Source organism: Battus philenor, unplaced genomic scaffold (genome assembly GCF_028537555.1).
Source record: "Battus philenor isolate CCGP_79_NKW_IND1 unplaced genomic scaffold, ilBatPhil1.0.hap1 SCAF_1, whole genome shotgun sequence".
Taxonomy (NCBI): domain Eukaryota; kingdom Metazoa; phylum Arthropoda; class Insecta; order Lepidoptera; family Papilionidae; genus Battus; species Battus philenor.
The window spans coordinates 435133-454456 of NW_027181661.1; the positions used below are offsets into that span (position 1 = coordinate 435133).

The 19324-nt window shown below is 36.1% G+C and overlaps 1 protein-coding gene across 1 annotated transcript; it reads left to right on the forward strand.

Moving 5' to 3' along the window:
* Nucleotides 1-241: 241 nt before the first annotated feature.
* LOC137921604 (uncharacterized) lies at nt 242-17611 on the forward strand. Its single transcript, XM_068764406.1, has 2 exons — nt 242-299; nt 17373-17611. The coding sequence occupies exons 1-2, from the start codon at nt 243-245 to the stop codon at nt 17607-17609; spliced, it is 294 nt and encodes a 97-aa protein (XP_068620507.1). The 5' UTR covers nt 242; the 3' UTR covers nt 17610-17611.
* The last annotated feature ends 1713 nt before the right edge of the window (nt 17612-19324 follow it).

A 19324-nucleotide genomic window follows, 5' to 3' on the forward strand; every position in this document is an offset into this window, starting at 1 on the left:
TGTATGTGTCTTATAAAAGATTCTCTCCCTTTATTAAAAATAACTGTCGATAGTTTTCTTCCGTATATACTGTAAAGCATTCCATTTAAGATTTATCGAGTCCTTTGTGTTTAAAATACAAGGCTTTGTTACAATTTGTTTCGTAAACATACACTTAGCGGTTTTATAAACACCATTTCACCAAATAAGTTACGTAAATGCAATGTGTTAGTTGCTGTGTTTGTAATCATTTCGCTAATACGATGGGGCAAGTGAGTTTGCTACGTGCAGTTCTACTTTTCGGCATTTTAGCTAACGCTGTAAGTAAACCAATACTTGAATATCTATTATAACAATTACGGCATTTAAAAAGATAGTAAAAGACCACACTGTAAAGCCAAACCGAGAGCCATAATTACCGTTTTTAAATAAAACTATTTTACACTAGTTTTGGTTCTGTTAATTAATCAACCAGCAAAGTTCCACGTCTATCGATTTCCAAATATTATAAAGCCATGTTTACGTGTTGGTGATTGGCCATCACCTAGTTGAATGGGAGATATAGTTGAGGTTATATGAAGTCCTTGGATGCGAGCATCATAAAACCGGTGTTCTAAACGTTTTCTGGGTAAGGCCTGTGACTTGCTATCGACGTCTATTGATTGATATGATTATACCAAGGCTAAAATAATGTTCCAAATTTGAACTTGTTTATAAAGTTTATAAAGCCAGTACAAATATTATCCACAAATCAAATGGAAGAAAATAAGGCATTTGTAATGGCCCATAATGTAAGCTGTAAAACAGACGGTATCAGACATCATACTACGTTATCGTTTATATTTATATCGTTCCTTTATAGGCTTTACGTTTCACTATTGTATTATATATAATGTATATGTTATAATACTATTTTTAGCAACATTAAACAGTCTTTTAGTCTCTAACGGTTTTAAAACACAAGTATTATTATTTAATATAGCATTGTTTTATCATGTTAAGATAAATATACTATATTATAACTGAATATTACAGCTTAGCGGTAGAACCAAAATATAACATACAAAAAATTTCGTTGATCTTAACTTAATACGATAAACTTTTTATCGTACTTAATATAAAAAAAAACACGTATAACATTGAATATTTAACAGTTACACAATATTTTGGTTAAATATAACAAGTGTATATATTATGGATTTAATAGAATTTTCTCTAGTATCAACTAGCTTTAGCCTGTGTTTTATACAAAAGAGTCCCTGGATATCGCATGGAAAATATATTTACTTAAATTATCTGTATATGTTAGCATGCAATGTGCAAGTATAGTTCAGTTAAAAGTTCGAGACATTGTCGCTTACGACAGGCCACATAAGAAGCCTCGAGGAAATCCGCAGGATAACCAACATTAGCGACGTAGCTCGAAGAATTACTCGTCTAGGGTGGGGGTGCAGGTGTACCGAACAGTCACTGTGCTCTCGTCTTATGGTTAAGGCTAGTAGTTAAACGAAATACATTCATAGACAATGGGCAGCAGCATCTTATGAAAATAAAACAATTAATGTAAAAAAATTCGCCACCGAAACCCGCTGCCAAGCGTCTAATTACACACGCCCTTTTATGATTAAAGGGTTTAGCGTCTTATTAAAAGACGTTTGTAACACTTTATCAATTTATTTAACACACGAACAAATTTTTATTAGCGCTTGAATGCGAGCAAAAAGGACGTGCATTCGTCGTAGGACTCTGGGGCGCAATCTGCTCTGCGACCGAGTGAAAGCGGGCAATAGAACAAAGGCGCAAAAGAAATAAAAGAAACAAAAGTAACAAAAGGTCTGCGCCCGCGTCACCGGTGCGTGCATGTGCCCGCTGCACTAATTCGGCACACTAAGTTCGCCCGTCGGCTACGCTCGCCCACAAAATCTTACACCTATTAATTATTCAGACATCACATCAGTGTATATACGACTCCCACATGATGAATAACAAATAAAGAAATTGGTTTGCATTTAACTTTTTAAAAATAAAAATTACTCGATTTTAAATTAATTTAAATTACTTATTTTTACTATTCCGTGATCGTATCATAGATGAGGAGATACTCAGGAGAATGAAAGTCACAAAAGTAAATCGAAGATTTACAAGCATGAAGTGACAGTGGGTGGGGGGGGGGGGTTCGATTGGCGAACACAAGCCGGCAGACGCTGCGTGAGTAGGTCCCCCCCCCCTAGGTCCACCACTGACGACATAGTTAAGATAGCGAGAAGTCGCTTGATGCACACACAGCATTGTGGTCATCTTTGAGGCAATCCTATACCTTGCAGTGGGCGTACATTAACTAAAAAGCAAAAAAAAAGAAAGTTCTTAAGATAATTATACGATTTACTATTTAGCCAAACTATTACTTGACTTTTGTAATCGTTTTTGAAGTTATTATATATTTAAATTTTGAATCGCATTATTGTATAAAAAAAGACCAAATAAGATCGAAATCTCATCGTACCGAAATAATGTGAATTAACACAAGAGAACAATTTAAATAAATTACAAATATAATGTTATAATAATCATTTATAACTGTAATAAAACCTACCAGTCCATTATATACACTACAAAACCTTTAGGTTCTAGTGCGCATCTCTGTATGTTAGGTAGCCAGCCTACTTCAACTTGTTAATCCACTGTACTACGTTTAATGTGCGTACTAAGCCGGAATGTTGAACGGAACGAGAGCGGCGAAGTGTGGGTGTTTCCAGCCACACGATCTATCGAGCAAACAAGGTGCGGACTTCAATTATTAATTACAAAAGAATAATAAATATACCCTGTTTGTACATGGAGATAAATTTAATAATTAGTTGGTATTAAACCGATAAAAGATAAATAATATACGTATATACAACATTGGAACTTTTAACAGAACTCTTATTATTTATTTATTATTTAATCTAGTTTATTTTCAACTTTGCAAGGTGTTATAGTTGTGGAGAAGAAGCAGGAAACTTCTTCACAACATTTTTAATGCAGTTTAATCTAGATTTATACATATACACTTCATGAGATATAGCCTAAATCAAAATAATCAGGCGACATCACTGCCAAGGGTTCTTGTCGTTTAAATATTCGTTTGTTGAATAAAAAGCTTTCTTAAGTAAATTTATTTTTAACGCTTAAAATTATTTTTAAATCTGATTACGTTTATTACAAATGAATAAGGGACTTTTTACAATCGAAGCTTTGGTACAGCCAGGTTTTTATGGTGCCTTGTAAATACGCTATGAATGTTTCATATATTTTTTTAATTTATTATAATATGTACATTAATCTTGTTATGTGTAATTGTTTATTCATAAAGTGTAGCCAAAATGTCGCTTCAGTTTTGTGACTGTGATATAATATATGGATACGATTCTTATGGTACCCATATTTTTGCCATAGATTGTCACTAGATACACGTATTTTGCATTTAATAATCTAGGAGAATTGTTAGACTCGGAATGAATCACTGCTAAATAGGTAATCATCTTATAGGTTTCATAAAAATTAAAAATATACAGAGTGATTAGATTTAGTTTTAATAGATTTAAAGCGGTGAAATAGTGAATATTCAGAAATATGTAACATTAATTATTTTATTCAATAGGAATACGTAAGACAAACAGTTCCTTATAGTAAAGTCTACTGAAACAGATAGTAAACATCGTCCATGAGTGATCAGGAGAGGCCTGAGTAGTACACGCTTTAAAAACCTACACTACACTCCACTTATTACACTATACACCTACACATGTATAGTCTGTCTTCGTGAGAACATCACCAATGTAATCGGTAGAGTAACTTAGCTCTAGGAGTTCTGCTTCCGTAAGCTAAATTTCGAACAAGCTGTACAAAGCCTAATGCGGCCAGCAGTATAACATCATTTACAATAAATTCAAAATCATGCATGATAGTTAACATTTAATGGAATCACGCGTTACCTCGCAGAAATCCATCCTAAGTAAGAAAAGGTCCAATATTTAGCTACTTCCGCACATGCAGTGGTAGTCGTGCAATAAAGTGCACCGCCCGCCAGCCCGCTGATAAATGCGTATGCGGCAAACAATGCGAATCACACAACCGCGACCACCTAATTACTCAACACGTGTTTCACCCCTCCACGGGACATCTTCAGGAGTTATGTTACACCGATTAGTGCCAAACACAGAGTCAAATGATAGTTATCAATAATTATTTCTAATCAAAATCAATGACGTAGCTCGAAGGATTGCTCGTCTACGCAAAATAAAATAAAAATAAGAAATCGCTGGATGCAGGCAAGACTGGTCATCGTTGCGATCTTTGAGGGTCGGATAAAGATCGGCTGAAAGCAAGAAGTAATCCAAATTCTGGGACTCATCGCTCATGGAAGCCATTGAAATTAGGACCGAAAGGTACTCTAGTGACATCTAGATGCGGGGTGGGTTGACTTTTTATTATATGTGTATATATATATATATATATATATATATTCCATAAACATTAGCGTCTATGACTTTGTTTTTACAATTACGTTTAATATTTCCAATAAAAAAAATTGCTCACATATTTGCGTGTTAATTTAAGCCTCTTAAACTATTTACTAATTTAAATAGTAAACTATTTTTTTTAATTATTAAAGACATGGATTGACGACATGGTTTAGGTCGCAGTAATTCGCTATATTCTGGAAATCGAATTTTAAAAACGCTTTTACTTACTGTATTATCATTGCATTATTTATTATTTCTGAAACAATTTATTTTTAGATGGTATATACCTTATATTAAATAACAGTAAATAAGCTATATATAGACACCTATAAAGCTTTGACATATATAAACAATCACCATGTATAAAAATTACTATTTTTTTGTATTTACTAGTTGAATTCACTCTGACATTAGATATATTACATAAGACGATAGTTGTACTCAAAGGATGAGATTTCGCTACATATTAAGCGAATGCCGGTATCGGATATTGAAAATTGAGATCATATATTACCCCGTATAATCTATATCTAATCTATATATAATCATACGTATTATATAACAGTCTATAATATTTATTATTTGTGCATAAAAATATTATAAAATAGTAGATTTACGTAAAGTTTTATCAAGTAATAAAAATAAGGTATACCTCTATTTACACTTTAACAGTTATCAATTTAATTTATTGTTTTTATAATAACTTTTGTTTAAGTTATCTTATACATATTAAATTTAAAGAAATTATTTAACAAACTCATGCACTATCACAGTGTATAGGGTATATACTTAAGACAGTAGATATACGTATTTTAATATAACTACTGTATAAGATATATATTGTTATAAAAACCCGATTCAGTTTGTGAATATAACGCCATTAACCTCCAAAATTGACTTTTCTTACTTTCTCTTTACGTACACAAGACTCTAAAGCCTACTGCAAGGCGTAAGCCTTCCTCTGAGATTTCCACAATGACTGGTGTTGAAGATACCAGCTACTTCCCGTGACCTTGATTGTGTTGAAGGTCCACATACCGGGGGCGTATCAGCGCCGATTCAACTGGATCTTAATCTCCACACAAGAATCTTTCGGGTCCAACAGTCGTAGGCTGCACCAGAATGTGTCTTTCCCGCTGCCTGTTCAGATAAGTATCTTTGAACGTCAGGTTCTACTGCGAATCACGTAGATTTAGCATCGAAAAATATTATAATTGATCTTAGATTATGATGAAACTGAAAGGTTTTATCTAATCCTACCTAGGTATAATGTACTACCATGTACTTTACCCTCCCTTACACGCGTCATTCTCGTAAACACACAACACATTAATTCCAGTACACAGAAACACTATTTAACAAAATAAGTAGCTGTTAATAATAAAAAAATTATAAAATGTAAAACCGACATCGTAGTTTTAAAAAAAAAACGTAATTGTGAACATCCTGATTAGTAATGATATTAATCTATCTAAATTATTTGCATTAAGAAAGACGACGATCTATGTATATAAATAAATATATATGTAGAGACATAATATAATGTATAGCTAAGCTCCAAAATTCGAGGTGCGTTCCACCAATTCGCCTAACTTCGTTACGAGGTAGGTCATTCTGAAGAGAAAATACTGAAAAAATGTGCAGTAAATAGTACAAAACGACATTTTTTCTTTTCAGGTAGGCAATAAAGTAAATTTAATATCTCTTCGCAACTATCAAACATTTAACGATAATGTTTAGAATGTGTTTCTACAAAGTACATGGTTTTACCAATCGGTGAACCGATGACATAGTTAATGTCCAGATAAGTCGAAGATTGAGCGAAAATAGCTCGGAGAAATGTTCGTCTGAAGTGACAGTAGGCGGAACACATTGCTCGTGGTCAATAGTTGTAAGGGCTGAAAGGTTCTCTTGTGGCGTCCGCGGCGTGGGTAGGCTCCACTAGGTAGACCGACGTCATAGGTTAGATCTAGGAAAGTCGAAGATCGAGCAAAAATAGCTCAAAGAAATGTTCGTCTGAAGTGGCAGTAGGCGGAGCACATTGCTCGTGGTCAATAGTTGCTAGGGCTGAAAGGTTCTCGTGTGGCGTCCGCGGCGTGGGTAGGCTCCACTAGGTAGACCGACGTCATAGGTTAGATCCAGGAAATTCGAAGATCGAGCAAAAATAGCTCGAGGAATATTCGTCTGAAGTGGCAGTAGGCGGAGCACATTGCTCGTGGTCAATAGTTGCTAGGGCTGAAAGGTTCTCGTGTGGCGTCCGCGGCGTAGGTAGGCTCCACTAGGTAGACCGACGTCATAGGTTAGATCTAGGAAAGTCGAAGATCGAGCAAAAATAGCTCAAAGAAATGTTCGTCTGAAGTGGCAGTAGGCGGAGCACATTGCTCGTGGTCAATAGTTGCTAGGGCTGAAAGGTTCTCGTGTGGCGTCCGCGGCGTGGGTAGGCTCCACTAGGTAGACCGACGTCATAGGTTAGATCTAGGAAAGTCGAAGATCGAGCAAAAATAGCTCAAAGAAATGTTCGTCTGAAGTGGCAGTAGGCGGAGCACATTGCTCGTGGTCAATAGTTGCTAGGGCTGAAAGGTTCTCGTGTGGCGTCCGCGGCGTAGGTAGGCTCCACTAGGTAGACCGACGTCATAGGTTAGATCTAGGAAAGTCGAAGATCGAGCAAAAATAGCTCAAAGAAATGTTCGTCTGAAGTGGCAGTAGGCGGAGCACATTGCTCGTGGTCAATAGTTGCTAGGGCTGAAAGGTTCTCGTGTGGCGTCCGCGGCGTGGGTAGGCTCCACTAGGTAGACCGACGTCATAGGTTAGATCTAGGAAAGTCGAAGATCGAGCAAAAATAGCTCAAAGAAATGTTCGTCTGAAGTGGCAGTAGGCGGAGCACATTGCTCGTGGTCAATAGTTGCTAGGGCTGAAAGGTTCTCGTGTGGCGTCCGCGGCGTGGGTAGGCTCCACTAGGTAGACCGACGTCATAGGTTAGATCTAGGAAAGTCGAAGATCGAGCAAAAATAGCTCAAAGAAATGTTCGTCTGAAGTGGCAGTAGAACGAAGCACATTCCTCGTGGTCAATAGTTGCTAGGGCTGAAAGGTTCTCGTGTGGCGTCCGCGGCGTGGGTAGGCTCCACTAGGTAGACCGACGTCATAGGTTAGATCTAGGAAAGTCGAAGATCGAGCAAAAATAGCTCAAAGAAATGTTCGTCTGAAGTGGCAGTAGGCGGAGCACATTGCTCGTGGTCAATAGTTGCTAGGGCTGAAAGGTTCTCGTGTGGCGTCCGCGGCGTGGGTAGGCTCCACTAGGTAGACCGACGTCATAGGCTAGATCTAGGAAAGTCGAAGATCGAGCAAAAATAGCTCAAAGAAATGTTCGTCTGAAGTGGCAGTAGGCGGAGCACATTGCTCGTGGTCAATAGTTGCTAGGGCTGAAAGGTTCTCGTGTGGCGTCCGCGGCGTAGGTAGGCTCCACTAGGTAGACCGACGTCATAGGTTAGATCCAGGAAAGTCGAATATTGAGCGAAAATAGCTCAAAGAAATGTTCGTCTGAAGTGGCAGTAGGCGGAGCACATTGCTCGTGGTCAATAGTTGCTAGGGCTGAAAGGTTCTCGTGTGGCGTCCGCGGCGTAGGTAGGCTCCACTAGGTAGACCGACGTCATAGGTTAGATCTAGGAAAGTCGAAGATCGAGCAAAAATAGCTCAAAGAAATGTTCGTCTGAAGTGGCAGTAGGCGGAGCACATTGCTCGTGGTCAATAGTTGCTAGGGCTGAAAGGTTCTCGTATGGCGTCTGCGGCGCGGGAAGGCTCCACTAGGTTGACCGACGTCATAGGCTAGATCCAGGAAAGTCGAAGATCGAGCGAAAACAGCTTAAAGAAATGTTCGTCTGAAGTGGCAGTAGGCGGAGCACATTGCTCGTGGTCAATAGTTGCTAGGGCTGAAAGGTTCTCGTGTGGCGTTCGCAGCGTGGGAAGGCTTCACTAGGTAGACCGACGTCATAGGTTAGATCTAGGAAAGTCGAAGATTAAGCGAAAATAGCTCAAAGAAATGTTCGTCTGAAGTGGCAGTAAGCGGAGCACATTGCTCGTTGCCAATAGTTGCCAGGGTGAAAGGTTCTCGTGTGGCGTCCGCGGCGTGGGTAGGCTCCACTAGGTAGACCGACGTCATAGTTTAGATCCAGGAAACTCAAGATCGAGCGAAAATAGCTCGAAGAAATGTTCGTCTGAAGTGGCAGTAGGTGAAGCACATTGCTCGTGGTCAATAGTTGCTAGGGCTGAAAGGTTCTCGTGTGGCGTCCGCGGCGTGGGTAGGCTCCACTAGGTAGACCGACGTCATAGGTTAGATCTAGGAAAGTCGAAGATCGAGCAAAAATAGCTCAAAGAAATGTTCGTCTGAAGTGGCAGTAGAACGAAGCACATTCCTCGTGGTCAATAGTTGCTAGGGCTGAAAGGTTCTCGTGTGGCGTCCGCGGCGTGGGTAGGCTCCACTAGGTAGACCGACGTCATAGGTTAGATCTAGGAAAGTCGAAGATCGAGCAAAAATAGCTCAAAGAAATGTTCGTCTGAAGTGGCAGTAGGCGGAGCACATTGCTCGTGGTCAATAGTTGCTAGGGCTGAAAGGTTCTCGTGTGGCGTCCGCGGCGTGGGTAGGCTCCACTAGGTAGACCGACGTCATAGGCTAGATCTAGGAAAGTCGAAGATCGAGCAAAAATAGCTCAAAGAAATGTTCGTCTGAAGTGGCAGTAGGCGGAGCACATTGCTCGTGGTCAATAGTTGCTAGGGCTGAAAGGTTCTCGTGTGGCGTCCGCGGCGTAGGTAGGCTCCACTAGGTAGACCGACGTCATAGGTTAGATCCAGGAAAGTCGAATATTGAGCGAAAATAGCTCAAAGAAATGTTCGTCTGAAGTGGCAGTAGGCGGAGCACATTGCTCGTGGTCAATAGTTGCTAGGGCTGAAAGGTTCTCGTGTGGCGTCCGCGGCGTAGGTAGGCTCCACTAGGTAGACCGACGTCATAGGTTAGATCTAGGAAAGTCGAAGATCGAGCAAAAATAGCTCAAAGAAATGTTCGTCTGAAGTGGCAGTAGGCGGAGCACATTGCTCGTGGTCAATAGTTGCTAGGGCTGAAAGGTTCTCGTATGGCGTCTGCGGCGCGGGAAGGCTCCACTAGGTTGACCGACGTCATAGGCTAGATCCAGGAAAGTCGAAGATCGAGCGAAAACAGCTTAAAGAAATGTTCGTCTGAAGTGGCAGTAGGCGGAGCACATTGCTCGTGGTCAATAGTTGCTAGGGCTGAAAGGTTCTCGTGTGGCGTTCGCAGCGTGGGAAGGCTTCACTAGGTAGACCGACGTCATAGGTTAGATCTAGGAAAGTCGAAGATTAAGCGAAAATAGCTCAAAGAAATGTTCGTCTGAAGTGGCAGTAAGCGGAGCACATTGCTCGTTGCCAATAGTTGCCAGGGTGAAAGGTTCTCGTGTGGCGTCCGCGGCGTGGGTAGGCTCCACTAGGTAGACCGACGTCATAGTTTAGATCCAGGAAACTCAAGATCGAGCGAAAATAGCTCGAAGAAATGTTCGTCTGAAGTGGCAGTAGGTGAAGCACATTGCTCGTGGTCAATAGTTGCTAGGGCTGAAAGGTTCTCGTGTGGCGAGAACCTGTGCAACATTATACAATCATCACATGTCATTGTATGATAAATAATCATTTAACATATAAATAAGAGACTACATGTAAACGCATCCTAACATGTAAATAATGAGATAAGTTGCGTGATGTCCCGTCATTTACCGGTAAAACCGTCTACAGAAATCCAATATCCTACTCGACTCAACTTCCGCTTATGTCTAAAACGTAGCTGTCATTGGTATATGATAAACCACTACGGCGTAGCAAACGGGGCTACGGCGACTACGAAAATGGAATAAATTGGGTACAAGTAAATTTATATATGTATCCTCCTACGTGCACAGTCTCCGTCACTCTTCAGAATCTTTATCTTCTTTGGAATCTTCTTCACCCTTTCTAATCTTCTGCTGTGATATCGAACTATATTCCGATCTTATCGTATTAGCGCATGGGCGTGGTATACCGTGATCACCATCCACTGACTTTTCAGATAATAATTTTTTTTTCATTTTTTTCAGTTCACAAAAAGCACCGTTATTAAGTTCTTTTTATAGGATTTTTGTATCATCGTAATCATAGATATGGTTGGTGAAAATATTAAATAATGTTTTATCAGTTCCTCGATTTACCGCACGGGTGCCGGATACATGACTTTGTAGAAAGGTTTAATAATATGTTTGAAAGAGAGATACAAAATATAAATATAAAGAAGGTAAAGGCGGTTGTAAATGTACATACATGTTACAGTTAGTCAAAAATCATTTGAATTTAATATAAGAGTATTGTTACTCTGAATCCAAATCAATTCAACTCACTTCAAATTATTAAGAAGCAAGTTAATTTATTTTAACTGTATGTAAGAAACTCTAAAATACCTTAATACGCTTTTTAAAAAGAAAATGTATTAAGTGTTTTTAAAAGTTTACTTTTAACGCCGTAATTGGACTATCTCTCTCTCTCTCTCTCTCTCTCTTTTTCTTCCTTTTTCTGCCGATAGACGCCCTCTGCCAAGCATAGGCCTCTCCTAAAGATATCAATGGAAGATTTACCATAATCACCACGTTTGGCAGACGGGTCAGCGATCGCAGTATGACATTATTGTACACAGCGGAAACTTTTGTCTATCTTTTGGTAGCTTGTTGATGAGCGTCGAAAATCCAATATAACTAATACACAGTGTGAATTATATAAAATTTATCTCGGGAATTGAACCCGAGATCAGTCATAGCAAGTCTCTATTCTCTACCGCTAAGCTACTACTTTTCAAATGAAGTCTTTTAATTTAACATGATATTATAGTCAATCGACTCCGTACAAAATAGATTTATATGCGTTAATAAATTTAAATAGGTGTTAACAAAAGATTACGAAGATATAAAACCATGGAGTCGTCAATATTTAATGTTTTATAAAACTAAAAAAAAATTTAACTGTATTTATAATGTGATTATTTTATGATATTGCAGCAATGTATATTTTATATCTTTAAATATTTTATATCACAGAACGAGTGTTTTTATTTAAACAGTGAATTGTATCAGATAACAACTTTTTACTAATTTTTGTTTCCGTAAAAACTCTGGCCTTAATGAATATTTGATAACAAAAATAACTGTAATCGTAGAACCGATTTCGAGTTTTGCTTTCAGTAAAATATTTAGTGTTTATATATATATATATATATATATATATATATACATATATATATACATACATAGTATATATATATATATATATATATATATACATACATAGTTATGTGAGTCTGTGTATTCGAATGTACCTGCTTAAAGTATGAATTAATTAGTCTCGCTGGCAAACACAAACAAAACTCAACGATGCCCCTAGTTGCTTTTTAATTACGTGGCAGTATAAGCGCAAAATGTTTTCCATCCTCCCACAGGTGTTCGTGTGAGCACATTAAATTCACAAACGTAAATATGATATAAAAGTTTCAGCGTCGCGTTCACAGAGACCGCAAGCTAGTTAGAGTCTCCACGAGTCTAAAACTTTCCACAGCCGAGGCGCCTCAAAGCGACACCATTCAAATAATTCTAAACACTTTTACCTCCAACCAGCCTCGCTGTAAAACTTGAAACACTTCAAAATTATAATTCAAACTTATTTGAATCACAAAGCCGCTTTCAATACGAACATTAAGAACTCGATAATTAGTAACAATTTAACTTTTTGTCTATCCGTTGATTGTTTTAAGACATAATTGACAAGTAATTACGAAAATTGCTCACAAAACAAAACTCACGAAACCGCATCTCACTCCAATTATATAACACGGGAATGTTGAATAATTAACGAGCGTTCTACACAGTTAACAAGGATTTATAGAGCTGCTATAAATACAAGCGAACGGCCTATAACGCATGATTACATCGCGTCCAATTATGTCAGGTAAATACCTTCATAAATACATATATAACACGGCTTTACAATTGCTTCAATTGTAAAAAAAAATAAAAATATAAACATAAACTATGAAGAATATAACATAGAAGAGAGTAAGAATCTTTTTCTACGAAAATAAATTATGTACATATATAAATATATATGTATATATATATATATATATATATATATATATAGTGTAATTACACAAAGGTTGTGCATTTATCTGCTAAAACCTTTAAAAACGAAAGACTAATTAATAACTCCAAACAGTACGAATTCTGCAGGGACACGATAATAATAAATTTTAATATGTACAAGATTTTCGATTCAGATTGATGGAAAACATTTTCTCTCGTCTATACAAAGTATACACGGACAGATAGTAAAATATAGTTATTTATATACAGTAATGTAAACTTTTAAAACGATTTTTCTTACTATATTATAATTACAATGTTTATAATTTCAAAAACCATTGATTTATTGATAGAGAGTACCATATAATAATTCACAGCAAATGAGATATACATTCACTCCTTTTAAACATTCATGTAAGATATATCCACCTACAACAAGTCGCTATATCTCTGGAAACAAAAGTCATAGAGACTTGAAATATAATAGAAATGTTCCTTTCACTCAGTAAAGGTCGGTTATGAATTTTACAAGATTCCATTCGCAAGGAGGATTAAGGGAGCGCAATTCGCGACAGGCAAGAGAAACCTAGTATTATAAAATTACCTCGTTCTGAATTATATATTTGGAATGTAGGAACATCAACTCGAAGCTCTGGATTTGGAATAATGGCATGCTGTTCGACTTATAGGTGATAATGACTTAGTTCCTAACAAACTTCTCAGACTTGAACACCGTCAGCTTCTTGCTGGAAGACTATCAATTTAATACAGGATTTATTTAAATGCAATAAATAAAATAATAAATAAAAATAAAAATGTAGCTCCGCGATCTTATCCCACCATTCCCGCCCCTATAGAACGAGTAGAAGGTTGACCCACTACCACCCCTGCACGTTGGTGTTCCCTTGGTGTAATAAACATTTATATCATACGTTACTGATCCGCACAGCCCGATTATGGAATAATGTGCCGGAATATTTTCTGAGAAATATAACCCATGTCTGTTCAAGGTCACTGTGAACACGTACTTACTGAGTCTGCATTCTTTACTTAATTCTTCGACCACATAATCGCTTTCCAATAGGCGAGTTGATAAACTGGTAACTGTTAAAATAATTACTGTAGGGTATTGAATATATATATATATATACATAATGTAAAAATATATATTTAAATATAAAACGGTAAAACACTATTACTTTATCGAATTTATAGGAATAAGATGAGTTACAAATGAACTAGTCTGTAAGCTTAGACCTAAAAAGAAAATATTTCAGAGATACGAACACGAATAAACGTTTGATACAAAGTATAGATAACGTATTAGATGAACTCTAATGGCAATATTTCCGCTGGATCCCGGGAGGCTTTCATCGAGTGGAAATGACCCTAATATGCAGGCTGTACGTTGTTGCGGGTGCATTGGCCGGGATGCAACACCTCCCTGTGTTATATTTAGGTTTTTTTAAACAAAAGGTATAACATTTTTGTGATCTAATTTCTTTGATCTATTTTCTATTTTCTATGATCTCTCTCCTATTGTATACTTTCTGTGGTCTATTTTCTATGATCTCTTTCCTATTGTCTACTTTCTGTGGTCTATTTTCTATGGTCTATTTTCTATGATCTCTTTCCTATTGTCTACTTTCAGTGGTCTATTTTCTATGATCTATTTTCTATGAGCTCTTTCCTTTTTTCTACTTTCTGTGGTCTATTTTCTATGGTCTATTTTCTATGATCTACTTCCCATAATATATTTTTATGATCTTTTACATGATCTATTATCTTTTTTCTACGACCCATTTTCTTTGATCTATTTTTTATGATCGTGTTTAATTTATAGGGCTATTTCAGGTACAATAGAACTATAAGAACCAGAAATACATATATTTCTAAAAAATATATATATTAAGAGGGTTTAAAAATAAAACTACATTCTTTATGTAGGTACATAAAGAATGTAGTTTTATTGTATTATAGATAAGTATAATGTAGTTTTATTTTATTATTTTATTATAGATATATTTTATACCGTGGTGATTAATCGGTCCTGTTGGATGCGGAAGGCCTATGTCCAGCTTTGGGCATGATGATGGTTGACGGATGGTCACTAACTTTACGATTTATTATTTAATGGTTTAACAATTTAACCATTCGAAAACTAATCGTCCATGTCGGAAACGAGGTCGGCTCATATATCACAGGGTACGCCCACTCCCTTTCATACTAGACAGTAGCATTGCTTGAGTTTCTTCTGCTACTTCTCCCAGCACTAATATTTTCTGAAGTGATATTACTGTTAGCTAGAGAATACAGCGTTTTTTAAGACTGCCTTCTTATTATATAATACAGTATAACGTGGCTTTAATCTAGGCTGCCGAGAGAACTTTCAAGCGTAGGTGCCTGTAAAAGAGTCTTAGTCCAAGAACCGTCTATGCCATGGTCTTATGAACCCGGTGAAAATAAATTCCATTTAACTATTTCCAGACCAGACCATAAGTCTGCGATCTGGAATAAATAGTAATAGCTCTTAACATTTTTTTCTCGTTTACATTCTTTGTTTGTGGCAAGGGCGTTACAATGCGTGTGTAAATAGTTTTAATTTTAATTTTTATTGTTCTTTTTCTTTTCTTTCCTTGTCTTTCATTCTTCACGTTCTGATCTTCTTTATATGACGCCTTTGTTTCCTCATTTACATTTATAATTATATTGGTTCTTATTTCATATATTTACTTGTTTTTTATTTTGAATTTTTGTTTACACAATTTATCAATTTAGTTATAAAATCAGCAGACGGCTTGTTAACGAATAATGCACAAACTAGGCAAGAAATGATATCAAGTTCCAAGGCTTCTCTTTGCCGAATAAGTTGTCTGCAAGACAGTGTACATCCGATGTCCCTTCCAAGAATCTTGACTTAAAACGCGAGGGACATTGAATGATCATAGCGTCGGTTCTGGGTTAGGCTCCGCGTATTCGCTGTTCACCAGAGCACTAGCTCTGACTCACAGAGACCCCAAATCGGCTCTTAGATAAGTTAAACATTAGAATGAGATATATATTCTTGTATAACTTTCTTTTAATAGAAGTCTCAGATTCATGAAACTTGACCATTTCTATTTGTAATTTTTATTTATTTATTTATTCAATGACACTGATAATTGACCTTACTCTTTATATTTTTAGTAACATTTGCATTTTGTTTTCAACTTTGAAACTACCACTTAATTCAGTTATAATAATAAAGTGAAAAAATAATAATAACCAGTCGCACTAAAACTTAGTAACGTAGCTTGGGATAAAAAACATTTTTTTATTCGACTGCGATGCGACGCGAAAGGCAATAAGAAATATACGATTCGCGAAGACATCATTTATTTATTATTTATAGCTTCAGTGTTCGTTTATAGGCTCTTGTTATTGTATTATCAATTTAATGTTTCAAGGGATGTAAGCTTCGACTTGGTGTCTCGGACTGACTTTTTTATAGCAAAGTATTTGACCTTTGTCTGAAAATGATGAGCGGGTACACGATGCTACATGCTTGCCTAGAAGGAATCTATCTTGATTTCAAGACTCCCAAATTATAGCATGTCTTACTAATAAACAACATGAAGTGTCGCCATACCTTTCTAGACTGTGACCTTTCTGTCAATCATAGGAGCTATGATAAGAGACAGAGATATAAAGATAAAGGTCGACAGAAAATGAACTGTGATATAAATAATAAGGAAATGAAATAGTATTATTATTACACTAAGGCAAATAAATGTAAGAAACAGAAATAAAAGAGAATTTAAATATAGGATCCTGCAAAGAAGGCGATGGAAGTGAGACGATGTACGAAAGAAAAGACGAGAAAAGATATACGAGATGTTGTGATGAGAAAGAGAAGTAATGTAAGATATTAATAAGAGTGAGAGAGAAGCATGACAATGTATAAATAGTCCCTGCTTTACGTAAGGAAGATGTCTCCAAAAATGAGGGTCATAATAAAGTAATAGTTGGCTGAAAAAAACAACGCCAGTTGGTTTTTCCATGCATTGACTTTTCGCACTATAAATGTATTATCAATCAAATGTTTAGTACAACTTAATTTTACCATGTATAAATAGTAAACCCGTGAGTCTTGTTGTCCGAAAGAAAGAAGGAGATAGGAAAATCAATTGGTGTAACTTAGATGTACTCTTCAAAGTTCAATCTATAGAACATCGTTAACTGGCAATTTTTTGCTGATGCTCCAAGCTCTAAAACTTTTCTTTATATATTTTTAATTTAGAGCAGAAACTAATAGTACAGAGTAATTTCTTTTGGCAATTTTTCGCATATACTCAACGCATGCTGAAAGCCATAGACCTCTAAATATATTTATGGGGGATTTACCATAATAGCCACACTTAGCAGACATGTTGGCAATCATAGTGTGGTATGATATGCAGAAGACGCTGTTGTCCATCTTCTGGAAACTTGTTTAAGCATTAGCATTCCTATATAATTAATGCACAGTGTGGACTATTTAAGATGCTGAGAATCGAACTCGCGACCTATCATCGCAAGTCTCAGTCCTCTACCGCTGGGCTACCGGATAGTATATATACATATTAATTGACTACAAATAAGCTAAATATTTTATTTAATTTTATAAATGTGTAATCTGTCATTATGTTTTTTTTTTAACAAGAGTTCAAGTAATGATCTATAGTGCTTTTTCTAAGGTAATTCATTTGTACAGGTCTCCAAAATAGTTTTGCCTCACAAACTACGATATTTGGAGAACATGCTGAACGCGGAGGTGATAGCTAAGGCCACCAAGCTGCGACAGAGGATGGAGGCGAACCCAAACATCCAGGAGAGCGACAAAAACTGGCCGCTGCTGTTGGCGAAGTACCAGACAGACGAGAAGTATAAACAACTCGCCCCTTACTCGTATAAGAATATGTACGGTCGGCGTATACCTAACCTTAGGTAATTAATTATGACAATAAAATTATTTTAATTTATTATTTTTTATTAAACTTTAACCACTAAACCCCAAACGACCCCTGTATGTATCAAAAAAACGACTACATTTTATTTTAATATCTTCTTAATTTTAACGATAACGTGTGGTATCTAACTATTAAATTACATAAACATATTATTGAATTAATTAAAAACAGTTTAATCGGTGTTTAATCAATGATTTATTCGTGATTTTGCATAAAGCGCATGTCATATTAATTAAAATTGATTAAATTATTTCAATTTATTATTTTTTATTAATCTTAAACCACTAAACCCAAACGACTCCTGTATGTATCAAAAAAACGACTACATTTTCTTTTAATATCTTCTTAATTTTCACGATAACGTGTGGTATCTAACTATTAAATTACATAAACACGTTATTGAATTAATAAGAAATAGTTTAATCGGTGTTTAATCATTGATTTATTCGTGATTTTGCATAAAGCGCGCGTCGTATTAATCAAAATTGATTAAATTATTTTAATCCTTGTTTAATAATTGATTAATCCTTGACATGACACAGCCTTAATTATATTAAAGTTCTTAGCATATACAATGAGGTTTAACTAAATAAACATTTAGTTCTAGGATTTTTGATTGAAAAAGTTGAATTATTTATTCGTGATAGCTTTTCTGTAGTTTATAGTAAGCGCTGTGGTAGATGAATGGAACCCAAAAATCCGAAAAATAGATCCCCGTAATAGAGAATTTTATAAACCTATGCTGCTCACATGTGGTAAAGAAATATGCGACGAGATCCGCCATAAAAATAACTTAAACTCATCTGCAAAGACTTTATTGAACGTTCCAAAACACTCTTACACCGAGAAATCAGTTTAATATATAACATCCGTTAAGATGAACTGGGTCTTTGTGATAAATTACACCACTTGTAAGGCCGATTATTGAGGCATATCAGGTATGTCAATGCCCATTCGTGGGCATCTATCGGCTGTCAAGAGTGAATGGGGCTCAGGGCACTGCCACACTTTCTTGCAATTTGCAAAAATTTTAATATACGTGGTAATAAAAGTCAGACATTCAAAAAATAAAATTGATAATTAAATTTACACTTTTGAAGAAAAATCAAATGAAAATTGTAAAAGAAAATTTAGAGAATGTTATAAAAAATGTATTATTGTAAATAAAATGGCGAAGTATATATAGTAGAATGTCAGAAATGATAACGGATGTAGAAGAAAACATAAATAAATCTATACTGAAAAACTAAGTGAAATCAATGTCCCTATCCTAAATAAATTGTACGGGAAATAAAGAACCGCAAAAACGGGTTCCATAAAAAATGAAAATGAAAGAATGAAATGAAAATGAATGGATACACATTATTCAGTAAGAATAGGAAGGCATATCCTAATATTGCTCATAAGGCTGATTTATTTATTTGTTTAAAGATCTCCTATGAAAGATACACGGCATGCAACGAGTATATATATTTTAAATTGTAACGTGTTCTTCAAATCTAAATGCAAGGACCAAAAAAAACATTACAATGGAATTCCGGTGCAAAGATGGCATAGTCAAGTATTTTTTAAATTTCTTTGTCATCAGAGTTCGAGTTGGGATTACTCCGAGATGCTAGTCTTTGTTCATACAACCAATTCATATAACCTTCTCAGCTGTATTGCGTCCGCTGATAGATAGCCACTTCATAGATTT